This window comes from Herpailurus yagouaroundi, unplaced genomic scaffold (assembly GCF_014898765.1).
Source record: "Herpailurus yagouaroundi ecotype Mexico unplaced genomic scaffold, PumYag 139, whole genome shotgun sequence".
Classification (NCBI taxonomy): Eukaryota; Metazoa; Chordata; class Mammalia; order Carnivora; family Felidae; genus Herpailurus; species Herpailurus yagouaroundi.
In genome coordinates, this window is record NW_024412394.1 from 20,670,340 (window position 1) to 20,695,545 (window position 25,206).

The 25,206-nt window shown below is 39.3% G+C and overlaps 1 protein-coding gene across 2 annotated transcripts in view; it reads left to right on the plus strand.

Moving 5' to 3' along the window:
• The first annotated feature begins 1,196 nt into the window (after window positions 1–1,196).
• The window catches only part of FAM83B (family with sequence similarity 83 member B), an 87,304-nt gene continuing 63,294 nt past the window's right edge, over window positions 1,197–25,206 (plus strand). The window contains exons 1-2 of one of the 2 annotated variants that reach the window (XM_040473788.1): window positions 1,197–1,282; window positions 20,517–21,038. In XM_040473788.1, coding sequence (XP_040329722.1) covers window positions 20,595–21,038 — 444 coding nt within the window. In that variant the 5' untranslated portion in view covers window positions 1,197–1,282; window positions 20,517–20,594. Of the gene's footprint in view, window positions 1,283–1,438; window positions 1,458–20,516; window positions 21,039–25,206 lie in introns of those variants that run through there. The other variant, XM_040473789.1, reaches the window with a different exon arrangement.

A 25,206-nucleotide genomic window follows, 5' to 3' on the forward strand; every position in this document is an offset into this window, starting at 1 on the left:
GAACTTGCTTTTACTTTCTGACTTAGTCCTTTGCTCGCTGCTGCTTCAGCATCTAGAATATGTAAATCTCATCCTCCAGTCTAAGTCTACTTACTCATCAATCAAGACCTAACTCAAATCCCAATAGTTTCACATTTTCCCCAAGTGTTTTATTCAGGGCAAAATATCCATAAAAGTCATTTTTAAGGTCAATTCCATTTTATGATAATTTACATATCATGCCAAAAGCTTAAAATGTGCTTATTATGACCCTAAGTTTCATTTTTCCCGTACTAGGCTGCATTTTTAACGTTTGCTGCAAGTGGCTATACTTCGAAGACTATATGGTTATACAATCATCAGAAACATTCCTAACAGATTTATGGAGCTATAGACAAATTTTTAAAATAAATTTTATTTAAATTATTAATAATTGCTGTAATTATTTTGTGTTGAAACCAAATTGTAATGCCTCTATTCCCCTAACCTTGCTCCTAGAGTGACCTGCTTTTCACGCAGGTATTCCTATTTTAAAGAATATCTTTTCATCTCAAGTCAGCAACCACAACAGTCCAGAGTGGATGCCCAATCTTTGATGATGTTTAAAACTGCTCTTCCACACAAAAAGGTACCTGCACAAGTACGGTTTCTACCGCCTTTCCACCTCCTGGTCTTTTCCAAGCCTGGAAACACTCAGGCGGTTGGGTAGGGACCCGCATTGCTGGGCTGATTGGAATTACCTACTGCAGGTCCCGTCCGCCCCGCTCTCCCGAGGGCGGTGCAACCCTCCCCTCCCCCCCCCAGCCCTGCGGCCCCCTCAACCTTACCCCCCACCCACCGCATTCCAGAGCCTAGGACGCGGCGGGGGGGGGGGGGTGAGAGCTCAACCCGCTCTCCCGAGGCCCACCCTTCCCAGGTAAGCGCGGGGGGTCCTCTGGGGTCTCCAGGTGTCGGGACTCGCCATCTCCCGAGAGCCCGGAGGGCGGAGGGGAAGGAAGACTTTGTACTTGGCGGGTGGAGGGTTGGGTTTCTGAGTTCAGACAGGATCCGAGGCGCTTTCTGGCAGCGCGGGGTTTGGCGTGACACGACTCGGGACTTGTTGCAACTGGTCCGCCCGCCCGCGCTCACTTAGCTGTGCACCGAGGCCGGGGAGGCGCGGTCGGGGCCGGATCCCGCTTCCCTCCGCCGACCTGACGCGCGGCAGGTAACTCCCCTCCCCTCCCTCCCTCCGCCTCGCCGCTTCCTGGGAGGCAAACGTTCGGCGGCGGGCAAGGCTGCGCGCGGCTCGGGGGCGCTCCTGGCCGTAAGTGGGGCTCCGGGCTGCCCTCCGCGGCCCGGGCGGGCGGGGACGGCGGGGTCCCGAGGCTGCACCCACCGCGGGCCCGCCCGGCAGGGGGAGGGGCGCTCCCCTGGGGAGCCCGCGCGGATCGGCATTTCGGTCTCCTCTGTTGGGTGTACTTTCTCTCATTCGCGTGTAGGTGAGAGTGCGTCGGGAAGTTTGAAAAGTTGTCTCCGGCGGGGTGTGGGCTCGGGTTTCCCCGGGGACAGGCGCCGCCCACCGTGGACGCGGGGTCTGTTTCCCCCGCTGCTGTCCGTGCTGGCGGCGGACCCCGGGGAGGAAGCGGTGGCGAGGGTCTGGGAAGCGCCTCGTGGGAGGAAGTACAGGGGGGAACGTGGTCGGGCCGGGGGCAGGGGTGCGGTGGGGGGCGTAGGCTGGAGAAGGGCCAGAGTGTTCTTTCGATCTCCCCTGCGGTTTGCAACTGGAAGGGAAGGTTGTTCTTGACCGAATCTCGTTTCTTGTTTGTATCCAATCCGCCTCTTCCCCCGAATTAGTCCAGACCTGTGCTTCCCAACCTCGAGTCGGCCGGCCTGAGTGTGGGTCTGGGTCTTTGGTTCGCTGGCTAGGTGATTCTGGTACATACCGGATTTTGAGAACCACTGCTCTAGAGGGAGAGGAGTTTGTTTCTGGAAAGGTACTTGGAAAGGTACTCTTCTCTGTGACACGTTGGGGGAATTATCACCTATATGATAAGGTGTGTGAGGAGGGAAAGTGCCTGTGTGTTCAAGCTTCTGCGTTCGTGTGTAAAGAGACAGTGGTGCTTTGTAGGGAGGAGGGTGTGGGGACACAGGATACCATGCTGATCATGCATGGAGTGATGAGGTTCTTGGTTCTAGGGTCTCGACCCAGAAGTGGAGATGAGAACTCAGGAGGCCAGAACACTGAGAAAAAGCCATGCTGGCGACAGGAAGTCAAGGCTGTAGACCAAGATGGCCAGCAACTCATTTCCAGATTCCCACACATTTTGCCAGGTCACTGGCAGACACCTCCCCTCTTTCCCTTTCTCATCCCCAACCAATGCAAGAGCCCCAGGGAAATCCATGACTGAGGCTGAATCAGTCCCGACAAGAGATAGGACAAGGCTACAGCGATGAAAGGGAGGGCCTTAGAAGAGAAAGTTACTTAAAAAAAATTTTTTTTTTATTTCGTTTTTCAAAATAATTAAATAAGAATGCTGTGAAACAGGATGGAGTCAGGGTTGGGGGGTCGGTCTTTGTTATGTTTGTTTTTTTCCCTGTCTTCCTGCAATTCCCAGAATGGTGACAGTCCCCACACCTTCCAGTTTCAAATTCCACCCCCTGGCTTTTGGGTTTAGGGCACACGTGGTGGACACGCCTATTAAGGCTGCTGGCTGCGCCCTGCACAGCTTGCCTGAGGGGCTGGGTGGATCCTACCTTTAAAAGCTGGCACATTCTAGACCACAGATGCTCAGAATTTATTGTGGGAAGCTGTACCTATTGAATAGTTGCTGAAAGGGATTGCATAGGAGACAAACCACACCTCAGGTGCTGACTCAGTGATGTGTTTTGTGATTACTCTTCCGAGATTATTACCGTAACTATAACTGACTAAACTCTTTTGGGATGGGTTAATTAATTTTATTATTCCTTCTGTTGTATCTCCTCCTGCTACCATATCCCCTGTTTATACATTGAGTGTTTTCTTGACCGGGACTTCCCCTGCACCTACTTTGTTTCTTATTCCATTCCATTATACAATAATAAGTTTCCAAGATGTAACATTGTAGCTTAAGTCTTGAGAGTCTGGTGGCAAAAGTATGATCCCAGCAAAGCAGTCCTCTTCTCCATATCAGGTTGGAGAAGAGCTTTTGAAAAGGCCCCACTTAATCTTAATTTAACTAATTATTTGTCAAATTACAAGTTGTCCTTGTTTAGCTAGTTAGGTAAGTTTGCATATCTGTCCCTCTGTAACTTGTAAAATATGAGTGCTACAAGGATGTTTCACAATTCAGAGTCTGTTCCACACAATGTTACTGCTAATTTTGCAATGCACTTTTGTTTATTTAACTATTTCTAATCTGGAAGTGGCATGTATTTTAGAATTTTGTTGGTGAGTTTATCATTTGAGAGTCAGAATATATTCTCCCCACCACCCCCCAAATAGCGTTCTAACTATGGATTTCAAGATATTGTGGGTTAAATTTTATGCAAGTAGCACCTAAGCTCCATCACAAATTAAATCCACTGACATTTCTCTGAGAAAACACGCTGGAGCCTTCAGATGGAGCTTCCTTGTTACTGAGGTAGGCCAGTGGGCATTAGCATTGTTTTGTGGTGTCTGTCTCAGCTCACAAGGGGCATGGGTGGAGGTGGAGTGGGAGAAAGTTGGCTCCAGGTTTGGGAAGAAGGGTTTTTCAAGGAGCCAGGAGGCTAACGTATATAGGTGGTAGGGGTAGGGTGATCAGGGAGGCAAAAGAAGTTTTCAGCAGCTATGATGCTATGAGGAAGATGAGACTGGATTGGAGAGATGATCCAAATATAAGGGTTATTTACCCATTGGGCACATCTATGTTGGGAAGTGTTTGAATCGTGTGATCATGTCTGATATGAGGAACCTTTTCCTCTGGGGACATCTAATTACTACCCAGTTTGTAATTTCGTTTTCTTTTCGTACTGTCCTTAGGAGTGAGGCTAGATGTCCCCTAAAGGCACATGACTTTTATCTTTTGAGCTGTGTATGAAGTAATTTGTAGAGAGCACCCATCTCTGGGAAAGGTAAGTTAGGGACAGTCAGCCTGTTGAGAACTGGCATAGGGTCAGGTGTAATCTCCATGTTACTGGCAGTGGCCTATTCTAAAGAGTTTACACAAAAGTTATGCAGTCCTGATACCTAAAGGTTACGACTCTGTGCTCTTATACTCTATCCGTTCATTAAACATGCATGTATTGACTATTTTGTGCCTAGCAGTGAGTTCCACTCTGGGTAGGAAGGTAACAGGATACTGTTCCTGGATCTCAGGAAGCTGACATTTAAGGGACTTAATAACAATTATAGTCCATTCACTTAGTGTTTCATTCCTATTCTCTGAAAGTTCCAGCAGGCACTGTGTATGTTCATTAATCCTCTGTGAAACTGAACACTAGCAGACCACTTCGTCATGATTTTGGACAAAGTGCCTAAATTCTCTTGGTGTCTCAGGTTTTCCACTAGCCTGTCCCATCCTGCTCTGAAATTCTCTGTGCTTCTTATTGAGGGTACCATAAAATAATGTTACCTAACATCTCCCCATTGTATCACTGGGAAGCTCATTGTTTTCACTTCTTCTGTCAGATTATCATCTCAAAGGGTTTTAGTTCTCTATCATCAAGTTGCTTCTCTGATTGTATAAGCATTACTCATTTGGGGAAGAAGAGGCAGTTTTCAAAGCCCTAAAAAGTGGCCTCTTCCACCTCAATGGCGGTAGTAGAGTCGCTCAGCGGCATGTTCCGCTGTCCTTTATTTCCTGCACAAGCAAGCGAAGGCTTCCGTTCTTCACAGGACTTGGCTCTGACTACTTAGCCTCCTTTGGCTCGTTCAGCAGCTGTTTACAGATGTTTTAAAAGGATCATCTTTTTCGATAAATGTAACTTCTGAATTGTTAGAGAAGGGTGAAATAAAGCTAAGCTGTTCTTAGATTAAGGAGCTGTTGACCGTGTTCCCCACCGATTCCTGGCTTCAGGTGCATTTCTTCCCTTCCTTTCTCATCTCTTGTCCCTCCAATCTTCTGTCTGCTCTTAGGGTTTCTGGCCTCTTTCTTCCTTCTTTGTGCTTCTCTTCCTTTACTTTCTTTTCCTCTGTCTTCTCTTCCCTTCTCTCCTCGTCCCTTCTCATCCTTTGGCTCCTCTTCTTTCTCTGTGCCACATTTCATCTTTTCTTTTTCCATCTCCCCCATTTCTTACTTCTGTTTATTTGTCTAATTCTCCATCTGTTCATCCATTTATTTGTCTTTATTTCTTGCTGTCACCTTTCAATAGCAGCACAGTTTTTTATTTAGGTTCTTTCTTTCTTTCTTTCTTTCTTTCTTTCTTTCTTTCTTTCTTTCTTTCTTTCTTTGTTTATTTTTGAGAGACGGAAAACAGAGCATGAGCAGGGGAGGGGCAGAGAGAGAGGGAGACACAGAATCCGAAGCAGGCTCCAGCCTCCGAGCTGTAAGCACAGAGTCCAACGCAGGGCTGGAACTCACAAACCACGAGATCATGACCTGAGCTGAAGTCACATACTCAGCTGACTGAACCACCCATGCACCCCAATTTTGGTACATTGTTTATTTCTAAAAGTCTGTAAAATTCAAATAGTATTTAAGTCAAATAACATATTATGGAGGTAATTCTGTTCTCTAATAGTTAAAGTACATTCTAAATAAAATTGCCAGTTCTATTTTAAATGTTTGATACCCTTTTCAACAGTCATTTCTGGCATTTTATACATTAAAAAATATTATTTTCCTTCACAATGGAACATGTGTACAATGATCATCTGATTAAAACTAAATATTGGCCTTATTTGCTATGTTCAATAATTTCCATCTTTGCCTTTGTTATACTCAATTTATTAGATAAGCATGTTACGAAAATTGAGACTTTCATTTTTCTGTTTTCCAAAAACTAAAAAAAAAAAACTAAAGTTGCAATAAAGTATTCAAGTAAGAGTACAAATAAGACATTAAAAAAGAAGGATAATGATGTTATTGAAACTGGATATTGATATGCCCATACCCTCATTGTGCAGTAAGTTGAAATATTTGTTAATTGATGGATTGAAAAGTGGATTTATCACAGGAAAGTTACTTTGAGAGTTATTGTCTAGTGTAGAATGGTTCAAAGATCAAAAGTACTAAGTAGAGGGCTGCAATACATATAAATGAACTTAAAAAAAATCTCAGTAGGAAAATAATACTAATGAAAATTAAAATTACAGCATATGTCTACAATTTGTGTCTACTAACGTCAGGCAAAAAACATCAGTCCATATACAATGAAAGTAACATAAAATGTGCTTTAATGCAAAAGTTTATTTGTGCAATACTAAGCCAATTCTTGTATACTCATACCTGAAGGTATTCTTTGATAAGTCATTCATGTCTTGTGTATACTCAAAGCCTTGATTCAATACCCTGTTATTAAGATAGGGTCTTCCCATGGGGCGCCTGGGTGGTGCAGTCGGTTAAGCGTCCGACTTCAGCCAGGTCACGATCTCGCGGTCCATGAGTTCGAGCCCCGCATCAGGCTCTGGGCTGATGGCTCAGAGCCTGGAGCCTGTTTCCGATTCTGTGTCTCCCTCTTTCTCTGCTCCTCCCCCATTCATGCTCTGCCTCTCTCTGTCCCAAAAATAAATAAACGTTGAAAAAAAAAAATTAAAAAAAAAAAAACAAAAAAAAAAGATAGGGTCTTCCCAATATGTTAAATTCTGTGTTCTGTTTGTAGACTAGATTTACTTCCATTTATCAGGTTAAATCTTACATGCAGAGGAGTTAAAACATGAAATATTAAAAGAAAAGACCATAAAATCCCTCTAAGGTTTGGATCTAAAATATGAGTCCACAAAAGTTTGGACAGGAGCCCATGAACATCCTAAGTAGATGTGTGCATGTATCACAAATAGAAGTGATTGATAAAAACATTAATTATTGGAGTGAAAGAAACTATTATTTTTGGTTTTAAGATCCTAACATAGTGGTACCATTTTTTGGAGTCTCTTCTCCCTTCTCCCTCACAGTTGCACTGACCTGGGCCTGAAGGACAAGTGGGAATAAAACAGAAGAGCTCCCAGGTGCAGTCTCTGGTCCAGGTCTAGAGCTTTATAAACACCCACCTTCACTCAGTCATTACAGTCATCCAGGGTAGAAACACTGTCAAAGGAATCAAGCACAGTTGTGAGGAGAGATTGCAGGGAACGCTGTTCACAAGTAATCCACAGGACCTAGAAATCCATCTATACAAATCGAGCAGCATTTCACACACTTTAAAAAAAAAAAAGTATTTATTTATACTTTTTTTGCTTAACTTCCATGTGTGTGAGTGAGAGAAGCCAATGAAGAAGACAGTAAAAGGTCTGAACTAGAGTGGGCTAGTTTTCCAATCTGATTTTTTTGGGGAATTTCTGAGGGAAAATAAAAAAGAAGTACTTCATTTCAACTGTGATATAGCTATCTAAGCAGGCTTAATTAAAAGGGAATCCTGAAGGAAAAGACTAATAAAGGATTGTTAGACGTTGGGATTGCTTTGCATGTTTTATATATCTATAGGGCTCTTTATACAAATTAAACTAAAATCTTTCCAAGCTAGATATATTATGACATTTATTGGGGGGGGGCATTTTAACTAAATAAACTTGTGTCTACTTGAGCAGTTTCCACAATATTATTTCTGTTTTAAACCTCTACTTTTTAACGGTCCAAGATTTTTGTTGTTGCTGCTAAATACTTAGAACCCTGACTTTTGATAGCCATTCCCAACATACATAAGGAAAATACATTTTCTTAAGACATTTTGTTTGGGAACTTTCACTTTAGCATAGATGAAGCACACTGTTTTTGTTACACGTAGTTGGAAAGCCACTTTCATAGTTCATATTGGAGCACATGTTTCTGATGATTTCCTACAGCACCTGCCCCTCTGTAATGTCAGCGTGCACCAAGATTGGCTTTCTTGTTGTCTCAAGTAGACTCAAAAGGTGGGACAAGAGTGTGTATGACACACATTGAGTACTTCACTCCTTGGGGCCCTTGTAACCTGCATTGTGTGCATGCTCACCTAAATGTATCACGTCTTTGTTACATATTCTATAGAGGTTCAGAACTGAGGTCAAAAGATCCGAACCCATTTCCTATGGTAATAGGATTTGTGGATAGGTGTAAAGTGGGGAGGGTTATTGAGGCAAACGAAGGAGGGAATAGATAGATCCCTAGTAATTTCACCTTTGTGATTGATTACAAGTGAGGGAAGCATGGATCATAGATCCCAGCATACTTAGAATGTAAGACAGTAGGCCTTATCTATGACAGCAGTGATACTCCAAATGAGGAATACCCAATATGACTCAGGCACAGATAAATTAGAATAAACAGCTTGGTGGCCTTCCAGGAACTTCCATTTTGGTGAGGGGGATATGGGCAATGGCAAGTAAACAAACACCTTGATTATTTTACATGATGGTAAGTGCTAAAAGTTAAATAAAACCAGGTAATAGAATTAAGCATAGCTGAAAGGTAGGTCTTGAAAAAAAATTTTTTTAAGTTTATTTATTTTGAGAGAGAGCACACAGGTACTCATACATGCACAGGGCAGAGAGAGAGAGAGAGAGAGAGAGAGAGAGAGAGAGAGAGAGAATTCCAAGCAGGCTCCATGTACACCATCAGTGTGGAGCCCAGCGTGGGGCTTGAACTCAGGAAGTATGAGATCCTCGCAAGAGCTGAAATCAAGAGTTGAATGCTCAACCAACTGAGCCACCCAGGAGCCCTGGTTAGATCCTTTTTTTTTTCTTAATTAAATTTTTTAATGTTCATTTTTGAGGGAGAGGGAGAGAGATGGAGCATGAGAGGGGTAGGGGCAGAGAGGGAGGGAGACACAGAACCTGAAGCAGGCTCTAGGTTCGAGCTGTGAGCACAGAGCCCATCGCTGGGCTCTCAGGAACTGTGAGATCATGACCTGAGCTGAAGTCAGACACTTAACTGACTGAGCCACCTAGCACCCCTCCCTTGCCCACCCCGGGTAGGTCCTTTTTAAAATGGGTAGTCTGGAATGACACTCTAAGGAGGTACCACATGAGTAAGACAGGAATGAAAAGAAAGAGAATTCTAGGCTGTTGGAATGACTAGTGCAAAGATCCTGAAATGGGAATTAACTTGGCATGTTTAATGTAAAAAAGTGAGCCTATTAAATAGCAGGGAAGGTGTCCAGAAACCAGTGGAATATATGAGTCTGGAGCCTAGGAGAGCAGTCCCATCTGGAGATTTTCGAGAGTCATCGAAAATTGATATAGAATATTTCCTGCTGTAAGACTGGATGACATTATCCTGGGGAGAATATTGACAGAGAACAGTGAAGGTACAGATAAGTAAAGTTCTGAAATCTAAGCCCAGATAGTAGGAACACATTTGAAAGATACTCTTCGCCTCCTGTCCTAGAACCCAACATTGAGGCTATCTCAGCAATGATTTTCTGATACCTTTGGCAGTGACAGTAGTCGGTATTAAAAACCATTTCCCCTGGTACTATAGCATTGTCAAGGGAAAAACAAACAAAACAAAAGAAAACAAAAACAACAGACACTTACCTGTTGCAAGTTTTGCCTACCTTTAGAGTAGAGAGATGGATAGGCTTCTTAAAGCTTATGTATTTTTTTTTTTCAACGTTTATTTATTTTTGGGACAGAGAGAGACAGAGCATGAACGGGGGAGGGGCAGAGAGAGAGGGAGACACAGAATCGGAAACAGGCTCCAGGCTCCGAGCCGTCAGCCCAGAGCCTGACGCGGGGCTCGAACTCCCGGACCGCGAGATCGTGACCTGGCTGAAGTCGGACGCTTAACCGACTGCGCCACCCAGGCGCCCCCGAGAGATGGATAGGCTTCTTAAAACGAGAATCTGGGTTTTCATCTGGATGATGTGTTGGATAAACTTAAGCATCACAGTGTTCTGTTTTACCATGTTGGAAAATACGGTCTTTTAAACTTCTCAGCACTGCTCTGGAATGTATAGTTTAATTGCATCTTAATGATATACCAAACATCTATAATCATAACCTGTTTAAACACCCAGTGAATCCTTTCTTTCTGCTGAAATAAGTTCATATAATAACAGAACTGATACAAAAAACAAAGGAGAAATGAGTCCCACTTTATAGCTAATGTGTATCATGTTGAAAAACAAGACTTAGAACTTTATTTCATGAAGATTAATTTAAATACATAGAAACTATTTTCATAATGACTTTAACATAATTAAACATCTCAAAATACAGTTCTTAGGCAGAATTCCCAATTGACACTTGATAACATTTCTATCCTTCTGACAGAGTGCTCATTTGAAATTAGTATTTATGTTTATTTTTTTTTATTTAAAAAAAATTTTTTTAAACGTTTATTTATATTTGAGACAGAGAGAGAGAGACAGAGCATGAACGGGGTAGGGGCAGAGAGAGAGAGGGAGACACAGAATCGGAAGCAGGCTCCAGGCTCTGAGCCATCAGCCCAGAGCCCGACGCAGGGCTCGAACTCACGGACTGTGAGATCGTGACCTGAGCCGAAGTCAGACGCTTAACCGACTGAGCCATCCAGGCACCCCATGTTTATTCTTAATAGAGATCTATGGATTTATCTATTTACTTTTACAGTGCTCATTAGGTTTGTAATTATTCTTTTAAAAGCCCATTTCAACAGGTAATATTTTGTATTATCAAAAAATTAACCTCCATTTAATTGAAACAAATATGTGCTTCAGTGTTAAAAAGTTCTGCATGGACATTATCATTTTTTTTTTTTTCTTTTTTACTCTCAAGTTAGTTAACATATAAATGTAGTTTTGGCTTCAGTAGAATCCAGTGATACATTTCTTACATATGATGCCCAGTGTTCAACCCAACCAGTGCCCTCCTTAATGCCTGTCACCCATTTAACCCACTCCCTGCCACTTACTGCCATCAACCTTCAGTTTGCTGTCTGTATTTAAGAGTCTTTTATGGTTTGCCTCCCTCTGTGTTTTTATCTCATTTTTTCTTCCCTTCCCCTATGTTTGTTAGTTTCTCAGATTCCACATGTGAGTGAACTCATATCTGTCTTTCTCTGACTGACTTATTTCACTTAGCATAATACTCTCCATTTCTGTCCATATTGTTGCAGATGGCAAGATTTCATTCTTCTTCATCACCGAGTAGTATTCCATTGTGTGTATGTACGTATACATACATACATGTGTATACATACATACACACACACCACATCATCTTTATCCATTCATCAGCTGATGGACATTTAGGCTTTTTCCATACTTCGGCTATTGTTGATAGTGCTGCTATAAACATTGGGTTGCCTGTGTCCCATTCAAATCAGCATTTTTGTATCCCTTGGATAAATTCCTAGTAGTGCAATTGCTGGGTCATAGGGTAGTTCTATTTTTAATTTTTTGAGGAACCTCCACACTGTTTTCTCACAGTGGCTGAGCCAGTTTGCATTCCCACCAACAGTGCAATAAGGTTCCCCTTTCTCATAAAACAAATAATCCAATGAAGAGGTGGGCAGAAGACATGAATAGACACTTTTCCAAAGAAGACATCCACATGGCAAACAGACACAGGAAAAGATGCTCAACATCGCTCATTATCAGGGAAATACAAATCAAAACTATAGTGAGATACTACCTCACACCTGTCAGAATGGCTAAAATTAACAACTCAGGAAACAACAGATGTTGGCGAGGATGTGGGTATGATCATTGAAAAGAATTTATACTTCAGGATTTTTTTTGACGTATCCTGTTTAATCAACTCCTTCTGTAATGCTGAGTTATTAAAGCAGTATATCATTAGCTTGCTATGTGACACTTATGTAGTGAGCATTGATAATTGTGCTTACCACACATAATCTCAACCATCACAGAGCTTACAGTCTAGTGAAGAAGACAGAATAATGCATTTAAATAATGCATGGAAAGTGATAATATGTGCAGAAATTACTATGGGAGCTCCTTGCCGTAGCTCTGTTCCTAGCTGCCGGGAGCTGGGGACGAAAGGGCACATCAGTGAGCTACTTACTCAGACCTCATTAAGTGTATGAGTTATTTTTATTTAAGTTTTTTCCTTTTTGATCCCTGAACCCGTATGGCTTTAGTTTCTCATATTCTGTACTTGTCATGTGTTGTGCTGTAAGACTTCCTAAACTGTTTTATATGCAGGGTTTTGAATTACATATGACAGTCAACTTAGAAAGTGAATGGAAACAGAGGAGGGTATTCTAAAGTAAAAAATAACTATTGGAGTAATTCCCTTAAAATATTCCTTTTTTTTCCTGTAGCAAAACTATAGATCGAAGATAGATAAACATTTGATAGGAACAGAAGAGTATAAAGAAGGTTTAAAAAATCACCCATAAAACCACCAAGGCAGCCATTATCATTTGTATGTATGTGTTTTTATTTTTGCTTTTGGATGAATTTTCTTTAATTATAATTCTGTTCTCATATGGTTTGATAGCCTGCTTATCATCCATATAGCATCATAATATAAGCATTTTTGCTTGCTATCAAAACTGCTATGGCAGCTTTTGACTTTCTTGGCTTTTTGTTTGTTTGACATTTGAAAATGGATATGTAGAATATTCTTCATTTAACTTCGAAAAAATGAAGCTGAACTGTGAAGGCTGACTTAGGAGAAACTGAGGACAGCAGGCAGTTCCTTGTCACACTAGAGTAAGAAACTTACTTTCTTTCTTTCTTTCTTTCTTTCTTTCTTTCTTTCTTTCTTACTTTCTCTCTCTCTTTCTTTCTTTCTTTCTTTCTTTCTTTCTTTCTTTCTCTCTCTCTCTCTCTCCCCCCCACCCTTTCTTTCTTTCTTTCTTTCTTTCTTTCTTTCTTTCTTTCTTTCTTTCTTTCTTTCTTCTATTTAGAGAGAGAGTGGAGAGAGAGAGGGAGAGCATGAGTGGGGGAGGGGCAGGGAGAGAGAGACTCCCAAGCAGGTCTGTGCTATCAGCATAGAGACAGATGCAGGACTCCAACTCAATAATCAGCCGATGCCCAACAAACTGAGCCACCCAGGCACCTCAGGAAACACTTTCTTAACCACCTCCCTCTTCCAAACAACGTTAGCAAGTTTGTGGGTATATCAGATCTTTTCAGCAGGCAAAATAAGTTATCATCTTAGAATTTTGAAGCCAAAGGTGCCTGGAGCACAACTTGTTAAACATGATAGGACTGTTTAAAAAAAAAAAAAAAAAAAGTCCTCTGCTTGATTACATACAGAAAGAGGATCCTCACTAAGAAAGGAAGAGAAATATAGATCCTTATTATTAAGTACAATTCTCTCCTATATTGCTGTGACCAGGGTGTGGGAGTGCAAGAACACCGGTCTCAGGGTTCGCAAACAGACCAAATTCGGCCACTCGCCACTGACAATGTCCAGAGCAGAGGCCAACACCGGGAAGATAGAGGATTAGCCCGAAGACAGTGGACTGGGATCTTGAAGACTATCTCCAAAGGGCTAAAATTACTTCCTGGTTTATATAAAGCAAATGTGGGACAAAGGTTAGTGGATACTTGCTGGGAGGCATGAAAGTTCAGGCCCCTCCTTGTCTTGGGGTCAGTCACGCGGGTCTTGCTGGCTCGGAGTAGGCCTTACTGTTTGAAAGCATAGTTTCATTTCCCCATCACAGGATGCTTTGCCTGCGGGGTCTTTTGCCTGAGTTAACAGATAAGCTGGAAAGAAGAATTTAGTCAATTAGAAAATGCACACTGAGGTCAAAATGGAAGTATTTGAAGTTGTGTTTCTTTACTATGTAACAATTTATTTTAGCGGATTTTAAGGCTGATACAGAATTGAGGGCCTCTATCTCATTAAACCCGACAGGAACCCTTTGCCGTCAGTACTGTTATTTTAACCATTTTTCTGATAAGGGACATGAGGCTTAGAGCCCTGAAGTCACATGACCAGAATCTTAAACCTATTTGTGGCAGAGCCAGAGACAAAACTTGGGCCATCTCACCCACTCTGAGTCACTGAGCCAACCAGTGATTTGTCACTCAGTCCTACTTTCCCACTTGACACAATTAAAGACTACTCTTCTTGGTCTCTTTCAGTGTTCTCTGTAGATTAAACACTAAGTTTTCAGCTGTTCTTCAAGATGTAATCTGTCTTAAAGTCTGCTCAATCCTGTAGTTGTATGGTACATTTTTCTTGTTTTTAAAGAGAGAATCCTAAGCAGGCTCCAGGCCCGGTGTTGAACCTGATGTGGGGCTCGATCTCTAGACCATGAGATCATGACCTGAGTTGAAATCAAGAGCTGGACACTTAACTGAGCTACCCAGGCGCCCCATCTGATTAATTTTTATTTTGTTCAATTTTTAAAAATTTTTTAATGCTTATTTTGAGAGAGAGTGAGAGAGAGCAATTGGGGTAAAGACAGAGAGATGGAAAATGCCAAGTAGGTTCTGCACTGCCAGTGCAGGACCTGATGCAGGACTGGGGCCTTGAACCCATGAACCATGAGATTATGGCCTGAGCTGAAATCAAGAGGTAGATGCTTGACCAACTGAGCCACCCAGGTGCCCCCTGTATGATTAATTTTTAATGTAAACTATTACTTTTACATTTGTTGTATTGGATTTAATCTTGTTCATGTTGACTTATTATTTTACCACTTTAAGGTCATTTTGAATATTAATTGTGGCATCTGATGTTTATGCTATTTATTTCTGCAAAGTGTAGCAATGCTTTTCTATTTATTCATCTGAATGATTGTATGTATCAATCAGAGAGAGAGGGAAACACAGAATCGAAAGCAGGCTCCAGGCTCCACGCTCCAGGCTCCAAGCTGTCAGCACAGAACCCCACGCGGGGCTCCAACTCATGAACTTCAAGATCATGACCTGAGCTGAAATTGGACGCTTAACTGACTGAGCCACTCAGGCACCCCTTGAATAATGGGTGTTTTTTGAGTTAATCTGATAAAGCAATATTGTCAGACCATCACCCAATGAAAAGAAATGAATAAATGTTTAGATATTGAGCAAATTGAATTTTTATTTGGGATTTATAAAATGGATTAGAGATATTTAGTTTCCTTTTCATAAGTCTGATAACATAGGTGATTCTGTTTGTGATCTACACCTGGAGATATTTGCATCCAGACCCCTGTGACTGAGTGTGCTATATGTTTGTGTAGTCCTTGGCCTCCTGAAAAGCATACCCTGTGGAAGACTGTAATCTGTGCTAATGGACCATTTTGTTGTATGATTATAAAGCCAGCTGAGAAATTTTTAATAAGTTAGGATGCCACAATTTGATATCAAATTGCACTTGGCAGCTTGAATATTATAGTAAATTTTTAATTTAATAGTACCTTCTTTAATGTTTTAATTGTCATCTTAAATTTCTGGTAATCAAATTCAAAATCAAAGACAATCTTGACAGGTAAAAATTCAAAGGAAAAAGAGATCTATAATTTTTAACTATTGTGGACCATGGATTATGATTTTATAAAGCAGAGGTGTTCTGAAATACTCTTTAATGAAGCATTTTCTCATATTCTCTAGGTAGGTATTTTGACATATAAAGTCAGTTATCCCCTCCCCAAAAAAAGGTTGATCAAGCTTTTTTGTCAATATTTGAAAGACTATCAAATGTTCTTTAATAAATTTGTTCAACCTTAAAGTGTGTCAGAGACCTAGTTTTATATCATCACATAAGCTAGAAAAAAAAGTGCTTGAAATCATTTCTGGATGGTAAATTATTTTTTTAAAATTTCTTAAGTATCTCTATTTAAAATTTTTAAGGTTTAAAAATAAAGATGATTTTTATATGCATTTGTATTAGCTTCTTGGTGCCACTATAACAAAATATCACAAATTTTGGCTTAAAACAATGGGATTTACTTTCTCATCATTCTGGAGGCTAACAGTTCCAAATCAAGGTGTTACTAGGACAGTGTTCTCTCTTAAGGTTCTAGGGAAGAATCTGTTCCATGCCTTACTCTCAGCTCTAGTGTTGCCAGTAATCCTCAGCGTTTCAGTCTCTGCTTCTGTAGTCACTTGGAATTCTCCCTGATTATTTGTTTGTGTCACTCTCCTTGTAAGGGCACCAGTCATATTGGGTTAGGCCCCACCCTAATTAAATATGATCTCATCTTAACTTGATTACATTTGCAAAGAAGACCCTATTTCCAAATTAGATCACATTCCACTGAGACCAAGGCCTTCGACTTCAACCTACTTTGTTGGGGGACATATTTAACCCATAAAAGCATTCAGTAGTTGAATAGAAACAGCCTAAGACAGAAGTTGGAAAGTGGACCTCAGAGACGACAGCGGCTGTGATCCTTTTTGTAGTTTTTTAAGTTTGTTTATTTTGAGAGAGGGAGAGAGAGCACAGGAGCAAGAGAGGGGCAGAGAGAGAGGGAGAGGAAGAGGGAGAGAATCTCAAGCAGGCTATGCACTCTCAGTGCGTAGCCCAGCAGGAGGCATGCATCCACAAACCATGAGATCAAAACCTGAGCCAAAATCAAGAGTTGGGACACTTAACCAACTGAGCCCCTCAGGCACTCCCCTTTTTGTATGGGTTTCAAAGTCTTGACTTTGGGTCACCTGCTTGCACATTGCTAATCATAACCTTGGACTATTTGTGATCTAAGGAAGTTATAATTTCTCCTTGGAGCATTTTTCCATTGACCTGTTATTTCACAAGTCTCTCCCAATGAATCTTCTCAGATCAGAAACCATAAACAAGTATGCCATTTACATATTTAATTTTATAGTGAAACTACTGAAATGTTTTCCAGAGTAGCCCATGAATTGAAGTCTAGTGTTCACTATCTTGTTTTATGTCCTTTGTATTTACAGATTTAACATTTGGAATTTATACTTTCCATGAATGATACCAAAGATTCAGTATCAAATGAATTTGTAATGCTTTTGAGGCATGGTTTTGAATCCCATATTTTATAAGCTTGTTTTTTTTGGAATGAGTCACTTAACTAGCATGTGAGCTTACTGATCCGTTTAGCTTTTATATCATGGTGAAATTTTATTTTTCTCTACTCATTAACTCTATTACATATGTTTATATAGTTTCTAGGAGTTTTAATGGTTATTAATAAAATAATACACCTTTGCATGTTTAAAGACATACCCAATTAATTTTGTCCTCAAATTAAACTCTTAAAATGTTCAGTGATTAAACTCCTGAGAGTGCCGTATTAAGTCTACAACTAAATACAAGTGCTATTTTATTGCAGTACCCATTTATGCAAGTGCCATTACCTTACTATCTTCCCTTAAAATTTGTTTATAAATGGTTCCTCACAATTATCCCTTGTATACAGCTTTTGTGATTATTGTGTATCTCTAGACAGTGGTTAGAAAGCATAGCTTCTCTAGCAAGACAACATCAAGCATATTTTTATTTTATTTAAAAATTTTTTTCATGTTTATTTATTTTGAGAGAGAAGAGAAAGTGTGCCCATGTGCAAGCGGGAAAGGGGCAGAAAGAGAGAGAGGGAGAGAGAATCCTAAGCAGGCTCCACGTTGTCAGCACAGAGCCAGACATGAGGCTCGATCTCACAAACTGTGAGGTTATGAGCTGAGCTGAAATTTAAGAGTCAGAGGCTTAACTGACTGAGCCACCCAGGTGCCCCAAGCATATTTTTTTTTTATCTTAATTCTTTTACATAATAACTCAATTTCAGTGCTCTTAGCTGTTGCATTTTTTCTATGATGTCTTTTTCTGCATTGTATCTGGCATTCCTATTTAATTAGTCCCACAATGTTTTCCTTTTTTTTTTTAAATCTTCATTTGTTTTTTTTTCCCCTCATAATTAACTTTTCATCTGTGTCTTTATGGTTTTATTTTGCTTTCATGGTCCTTTTGATCTCTATGATTTCTCAGTTTACCCATAGCTGAAGAATGAATTTTTTGTAGTTGCAGAGTATATATTTACGTAGGTAAAGCTCAGAAATCAATACAGTGTTTTCAAGCATTGTTATTCATTTTAACTTCCAAGTAGATAATTATAGTGTTTACCATCACATTACAGGAATTCAAAAGTTAAATTAAAAACTTTAGGAAATAAGTGCTAAGGAAATTTAAAATTGTTACAAACCAGTAGTTAACTACTATCTTAAACAATTACAAATAATAGATGTAATTTTCATGTGATCACTGGATGCCTGTCCCTTCATGGACTGGAATTGTCAAATGAAAACCACAACTCACTAAACCTTAGGGAAATACACTTTAATCAAATGGATTGATTCTATGAAGAAAATAAAAGCCTATTTTTTTGTTAAAAATGAGCCTAGTATGTACAGGAAAGAACCTTAATGAACATCAGAAAGGTCATAAATTCGTAGTGTGATACCAGGCACATTAAGCGAGCAGCTTGATGAAGATTTCTCAACCTTGGCACCATTGACATTTTGGGCCACATAATCTTTTAATGCAGGTGGCCGTCCTGTGTATCCAAGAAGTATGTTTAACATTATCCCTGGCCTCTATGTACCACATGCCAGTAGCGTAAACATGTTCTTTTTTTTTTTTTTTTCTTGTATCAGATTTAACCTTTAGGTTTTCTATCCTTTTAGGCTTTGTTGGTAAAAATTTTGAGCCTAGGGGACAGGATTGTCTCCACTAAAAGAGCCAAGTGGACCCTATAATCTTCTTTCTTCTTTAGTTCTGCCTTTGTGTTGATTATTTTCTGATCCCTCCACCCTTTAAGCAAAACTTGTGGCACTATTTTCCATTCCTTCACAACTGTCTCTCTGATTAGTGACTTGTTATGTCTTTTGAGCTAAGGAGTTAATAAATGGTTATGGCTTTATGGGTTATCCTCCCAAATCAGATTTGAGTTTCGGTAGTCCTGAGTCTGAAAAGGCTGGGTTAAGTGGAGAATTTTAAATTAAGACAGGGCCCTTAACAAAGATGTTTTTGGTCAAATTAGCCCTTTAGTGCTTGTAGCACATCATAGAACTTTATTTTGTTTGAATCTGCACAATGGAGAGCATGGCTTCAAAAGATTGGAAAGGCCCTTATTTGAGATAAAGTCTAGTTAGGTATCTTATGCAGTGAATGAATGACAGTTTGTGAGCATTGAGAGGGCTGGGGTATGAGCTTGGTTAGGCAGATTTGGATTCCTAAGAGAAATCCCTGAATTATCTTTGATATCTTAAATTTCTTTATCACCTAAATGCTGTTAAAGCATGTAATCTCAGGAGTTCTTACTTTGAATCAGCTCAGAAATATTGTCACTTCTTCACTGGGTGTTTGAACACTGAAAGACCTAGCTAGTTGTCTCTCCTCAAGTCCCTAATACTGCCAGACTAACTGTTTTAAACACTGGTTTTATTGAATCGCAGAAATCTGTGTCCCTCCACCTGGCTGCATCGTGTCTATTCAAATTTATCTCCTAGTGAAAGGAGCATACTTTTCCAGCAGACCAACTTTTTTTTTTTTTTTTTTTTTTTTAACTAGCTCATGAATATACCAAGCTCATGCCTGTTCTGTGCTTTTGTTACGTTTTTCACTCTTGTGTGGGATTAAAATGCTCCTTCTTGCTGCCTGATCATATTCTTACTCATCACCCCAGGTTCACCTGAAGCCTGCATCCTGCACAGGGCTATCCATGGCTTGTTTATTCCACATTGATATCTACTTGTTTTTATGTGAAAGCATTGACTACAAGCAGTACTCATTTTGGTCCTTAACAATATATGGCTTTGTTCAAAGTGATAATAGATTTGTGTGTATGTTTCATTTTGCCTCTTCAGCTAACTCATACATTTCTGGAAGGCAAGTGTTTCATGCTTTTTATATTTTTAGTATGGGATTATATGCATAACAGGTACTTAGTAAAAGCTTCTATTAATGGATGGACAGGTACTGATTGTATTCTATTAAAAAAAATTGTAAAACCAAAATAAGAAAACTTTTAGAAACAAACGACCATATGTAGTCCCAGATTAAAGTTAAGAAGGGTGATCTTTCTGGATGTCATTGAAAAGAAGGTGTATTTCCTTAGGTGAGAAATTGAAAGTAAAGGTACCTTGGAAAAGAGTAATCAACTAGTGGCCTATAAAAGGAAATCTGGGGGTGCCTGGGTGGCCCAGTTGGTTAAGCATCCAACTTCAGATCAGTTCATGATCTTGCAGTTCATGGGTTCGAGCCCTGCGTGGGGCTCTATGCTGACAGCTCAGAGCCTGGAGCCTGCTTCTGATTCTGTGCCTTCCACTCTTCTCTGCTTCTCCCCCACTCACACTCTGTCTCTCTCACTCTCAAAAATGAATAAATGTTAATAAATAAATAAATAAATAAATGGAAATCTGTTTAGCTCATTTGTAATACATCTGTGAATTATGGTGCAATTAATGCCACTTTGGTCGTGACAATGTATGTCCTATTGAGCTACTGGTAGTGGAAATGAGTAAATGTAAAAATAATGATTGATGTGGGTCATAAAACATTTCATTACAGAATTCTAACTGATCTTCATTTCTTTCTTTTTAAGCACCCACATACCTCTCGTTACTGCACAAATGGACATTTGAAAGTGTTTGAAGGTGCTGGTTGTCAAACGCTCGCGAGCATGGAAACCTCGTCAATGTTGTCCTCACTGAATGATGAGTGTAAATCAGACAATTACATTGAGCCTCACTACAAGGAATGGTATCGAGTAGCCATTGATGCACTGATCGAACATGGGTTAGAAGCATACCAAGAATTTCTTGCCAAGGAACGAGTGTCAGACTTTCTAGCTGAAGAAGAAATTAATTACATTTTGAAAAATGTCCAGAAAGTTGCACAAAGTACAGCATATGGTACTGATAACTCCTATGATGATACCTCATCTTCAGGGACTTACTGGCCCATTGAGTCTGACGTGGAAGCTCCAAATCTTGACTTAGGCTGGCCGTATGTGATGCCCGGACTCTTAGGCGGTACCCATATAGACCTCCTCTTTCATCCACCAAGAGCACACTTACTTACAATTAAGGAAACTATTCGGAAGATGATAAAAGAAGCAAGAAAGGTAATCTTTTCTGTTTCTAAATGAAATTGTTTTTCGGTGAAACTTTTTTAAATTGAAGTATAGTTGACTTACAATGTTACATTGTTTCAGGTGTGCAACATAGTGATTCACCAAGTCTATACCTTATGTGGTGATCACCACTAGTGCAGTTACCATCTGTCACCATACAACACTATTAAAATACCATTGACTGCTTTCCTATGTTGTACCTTTCATCCCTGTGACTTACTCATTCCACTCTAAATGAAAAATATGAAACGTGGAAAAGCATCAAAGTAGTATAACAAATATGTATGTTAAAGGAATCTCTATACGTCTGGACCATGCCTGTGATTCTCAGGAAATATACCTGTGAATACAAATACATGGGAGGATTGTACTTCCCATATCTTGTGTATATTTAACACAGTGGTGTTAGGATCCTGTTCTAGGTGCAGATTTCCTTCTCTTCATACTGTACATCCACCTTCTTCTGCCCGCGTGGACTGGGAATGGGATGGGACACATTGAGTTCAAGGCACTTCGATTTTCCTTAATGTGTTTTTCGTAAATCAGTTGAAATTTGTTTTGTACTCAAAAGGACTGAGCCCAATTCTTGCTGTAGATATAGTTTATACTCTTAAATAAACCATAGATGTACTTATTTATTACCTCACTTTTGTGGAAACAGTATGAAGTCAGACATGATAATGTAAAATTCTGAAGTTAGATCCTGAGGTGCTTCGCATTTTAGGGCCTCTGTGCTCTTTATTAAATATTTATATTGGCTTATAAATCTCAGAAATTCTATTTCAGAGCTTGAATTAAACTGTAGACATTCTCTTTTAATCAATCAAATAAAAGTTACTGAGTATTTTCTAGGTACTCAGTACAATCAGAGAAAATTTTGAGATTATAACAAAATTTCCTAAGCTGTTCGTTTAACTCAGCCTAGAGTTTTGAAATGAATGGATAAAGAATTAATATTTTTTGCTATAATGTGTCTATTTCTTATTTACTGATACCACGTAACATAGAAATGTGACCTAAAAGGAACCCGAGGATCCACACATACATGGCATGGCTTTATTTCATGTCAACAAGACCCAGAAATGCTTCAAAAGCTTGCTTTTATGAAGTACAGATATAGAAGACCCTTGAAATCCACAATGACATTGTAGTTTGCAAGACAGGCAACTAAAAGCCTCGCAATCATGTCAGGGAGACATGATGTTCTGAGGCTAATGTCAAATGTAGGCTTTGCAAAGTAAGGAGATTTTTTTTCACCCCCAAACCTTTTGAATTCAAACAATCTGACTTTTAGCCATGAACTTAGCAGTATTACATTAAAGAAAGTACTAATCTATCCCATTTGCTAAAAATTAGCTACAAAATCAGGTATGTGGTAGGGGTCCAAATTTATTGAATGAATTGGACTGTGAGTTCAATTTACTATGGGTGAGTATTTTTAAAACTGTACTATCCTATGCTCTGTGGACACATTATACAATTGTGTTTTGTAAAACAGCAGAAGGAAAGTCAAGAATATAGATGAATCCTTATAAAGGTAAAATAACAAATATCTTGTACTATAGCATTTGCTAATTTCTGTTTAGGGAGACAGTGTATTTTTGAACTATAATAATAATTGAAAATTGATACATCAGTGAAGATTAATATTATTACGGTAAACTTAGTAGTTATGAATTCATCAGCCTACACCACAGCTGGTTTCCTTTGGAGCATTGCATTTCTCTGATGCAAAATGAGTCAGGAGATAGCATGAGTTTTTTGCTTAGCATTCATTGGAAACTGAACGTAGTCATGACTGTTGTATTTTTCTTTCTAATGTGACAGCTATTTATTTAGTGAGCCTCTAAAAGTAATATCCTCTGCTTGCTCATTGTCTGCTGGGAATTCCCACTTGCAATGGCAAGATGAGGATCTTGAAGTCCATACTGTAAAACAGTGATCTAATGTTCTGCTTCTCTTCCACAAAGTCAAAATGTCATGATATAAGAAAGAATTGTGCCTGTATTTGATTTTGTGTATACATATCCAAGCTAAATTCAAAGAGAATTATTTAAACCTTGTAAATTGAGTATATAGCAATTGAATATAAATCATACCAGATAACTTAGAGTTTTGTTTTGTGTTATTTTGTTTTCCACAAGCATTGGAGAACATTTTAATTTCAACTCAGATGCATTAAATATCGAGGTCAAGTGGTCTATGTATGTATGTAATGTATATTTCTCCAGTCTTTTGGAAATATCTTCATGTGCCACAATGTCTATTTAAGGATTTTTGAAGTACTTCAGAAAAGAGTTATTGACCCCATTTTTACAAAATGTTACACTGTTTAGCCCATACCAGACAAGGTCTTGTGAAAAAATTGTTAAATAAGAACAAATATTATTTTAAAGTGAAAGCTTATTAGAACACATTGCTTTGTAGATTAATCGTGGTTTTTATGGCTTTTATGGCTATCATTTACTCAGCAGATATAAGTTAGTTTCTTGTAATTTCAGAATGAATGGGAGCTCTTTAGATTTCAGGATCAACTTCGTGTTTTCAAACTGTTTTCAGAAGATATATTCTCTTTATTCGATAACTCTCAATGAATTGTCATGGCATTATGAAGAGGATTTTTTTTTTTCATTAAATGTTTGAGTAATGTATATTTTGATGAATAGAACAAATTTTCTTGCCTTCACATTTCTCAGGCAGATTCTTTAGGTAGTCAACATTATACAACTGTTGAGATATGAGGCCAAACAAGTAGGGTTAGGAACCAGCAAAGCAGAACCGACGAAGTGATCTCAGAGAAGAATTTCAGTCCATTTTCAGTGTTCTGTTTGCAGTTGACATAAGGTATTATGAAAATAAAGGTCATATTATGGGACAATCTTAAAATAATGGAAAGAATCCAAAAGCATTTTTCTTAGAGGTCCAAGTATTAGAAGTGTGACCACCAAATTAACTTTCTAGTCCCCTGAGAATGGAAATAAAAATGATACCATATCATATCCATCTTTACTGGAAGTATCTTGTTTTTAAACTTCACTAATTTATGTGTTCTTGTTTCTATCTAAAGTAACACAGACTCTGAATCATTCTACTTTGATAAGCAGAATATACTCTTTATACTATTTTAAAAATCCATAGATTTGTTTTTATTCATTTTATTTTTGCCAGTTGTCACTTAGAAGTTGTAAAGAGGTTTTTTTGTTTTGTTTTCTTGTTTTTTTTCCTTTTGTTTGTTTTTTTCTTTGCTTATTTTCTTATTAGAGAATCTTCCTCTGGGAAAATCTAGTTATAGGTAACTTCTTACTTGTGCCCTAAGGGGGCCATATTTTCATTTACTGGCTCTTTTCTCTAACTCCTTCTTAGTTTTCCCTGTGCGCTTGCCATAATTACATTTGGGTCGACTTTATAAAGTCTGATAGCGTCTAGCAAGACTTTTCCCAGGTAATTACTTGTCTCTCAAGAGGTGTTCCCAAGATGATATATGTGTGTATTCCTAATTACTGTGAACACCTCTTATGAAAGCATCCTCTCTAATTACTTTAAAAAGCTATCTTTCATTAAAGTCATTTTTCTTCCAGCCAACCCAGTGGTGGATATTCATAAAGTTATAATTCCTGATATGTGAATGCTTAACCAGAATGCTGTTTGCATCTGTTTTCTTATTCTAGGCTAGCTTCTTCTGTGACGTGTGAATCTTACTCTTGTGAAATAGGGACTCAGGAAGACACGTAAGCAAGAGTCTAGTGAGAATTAGGGCAGAGTAGTACCTGAGGTGTTCTGTACTGCCTGTCTTAAGTCTTGGTTCCTTCCTGACTCACTGTTGTTGGGTGTGGCTGTTATGGCCTGGGGAGCTATTAGTAATGCCTAGAAACTTTAACCACCAATTGGCCCATGGCCACAAATGGAAAGGTGAACAGAGGATGGGGCTTTTCCTGGGATTTGCCTGGCATTATAAAAGCAGTACTAGACTAGAGGCTCTTTTATCAGGGGTCTACCACTAACTAGTTAGAGATTGAACAAGTCAGTGTAACCTCATTTATTTAGTGAAAGACATGAAGCAAAGCCTTTTAGTGTTTTGTTGTTGTTTATTTAAATTCAAGTTAGTTAGCATACAGTGTAGTACTGGTTTCAGGAATCGAATTGCGTGATTCATCACTTA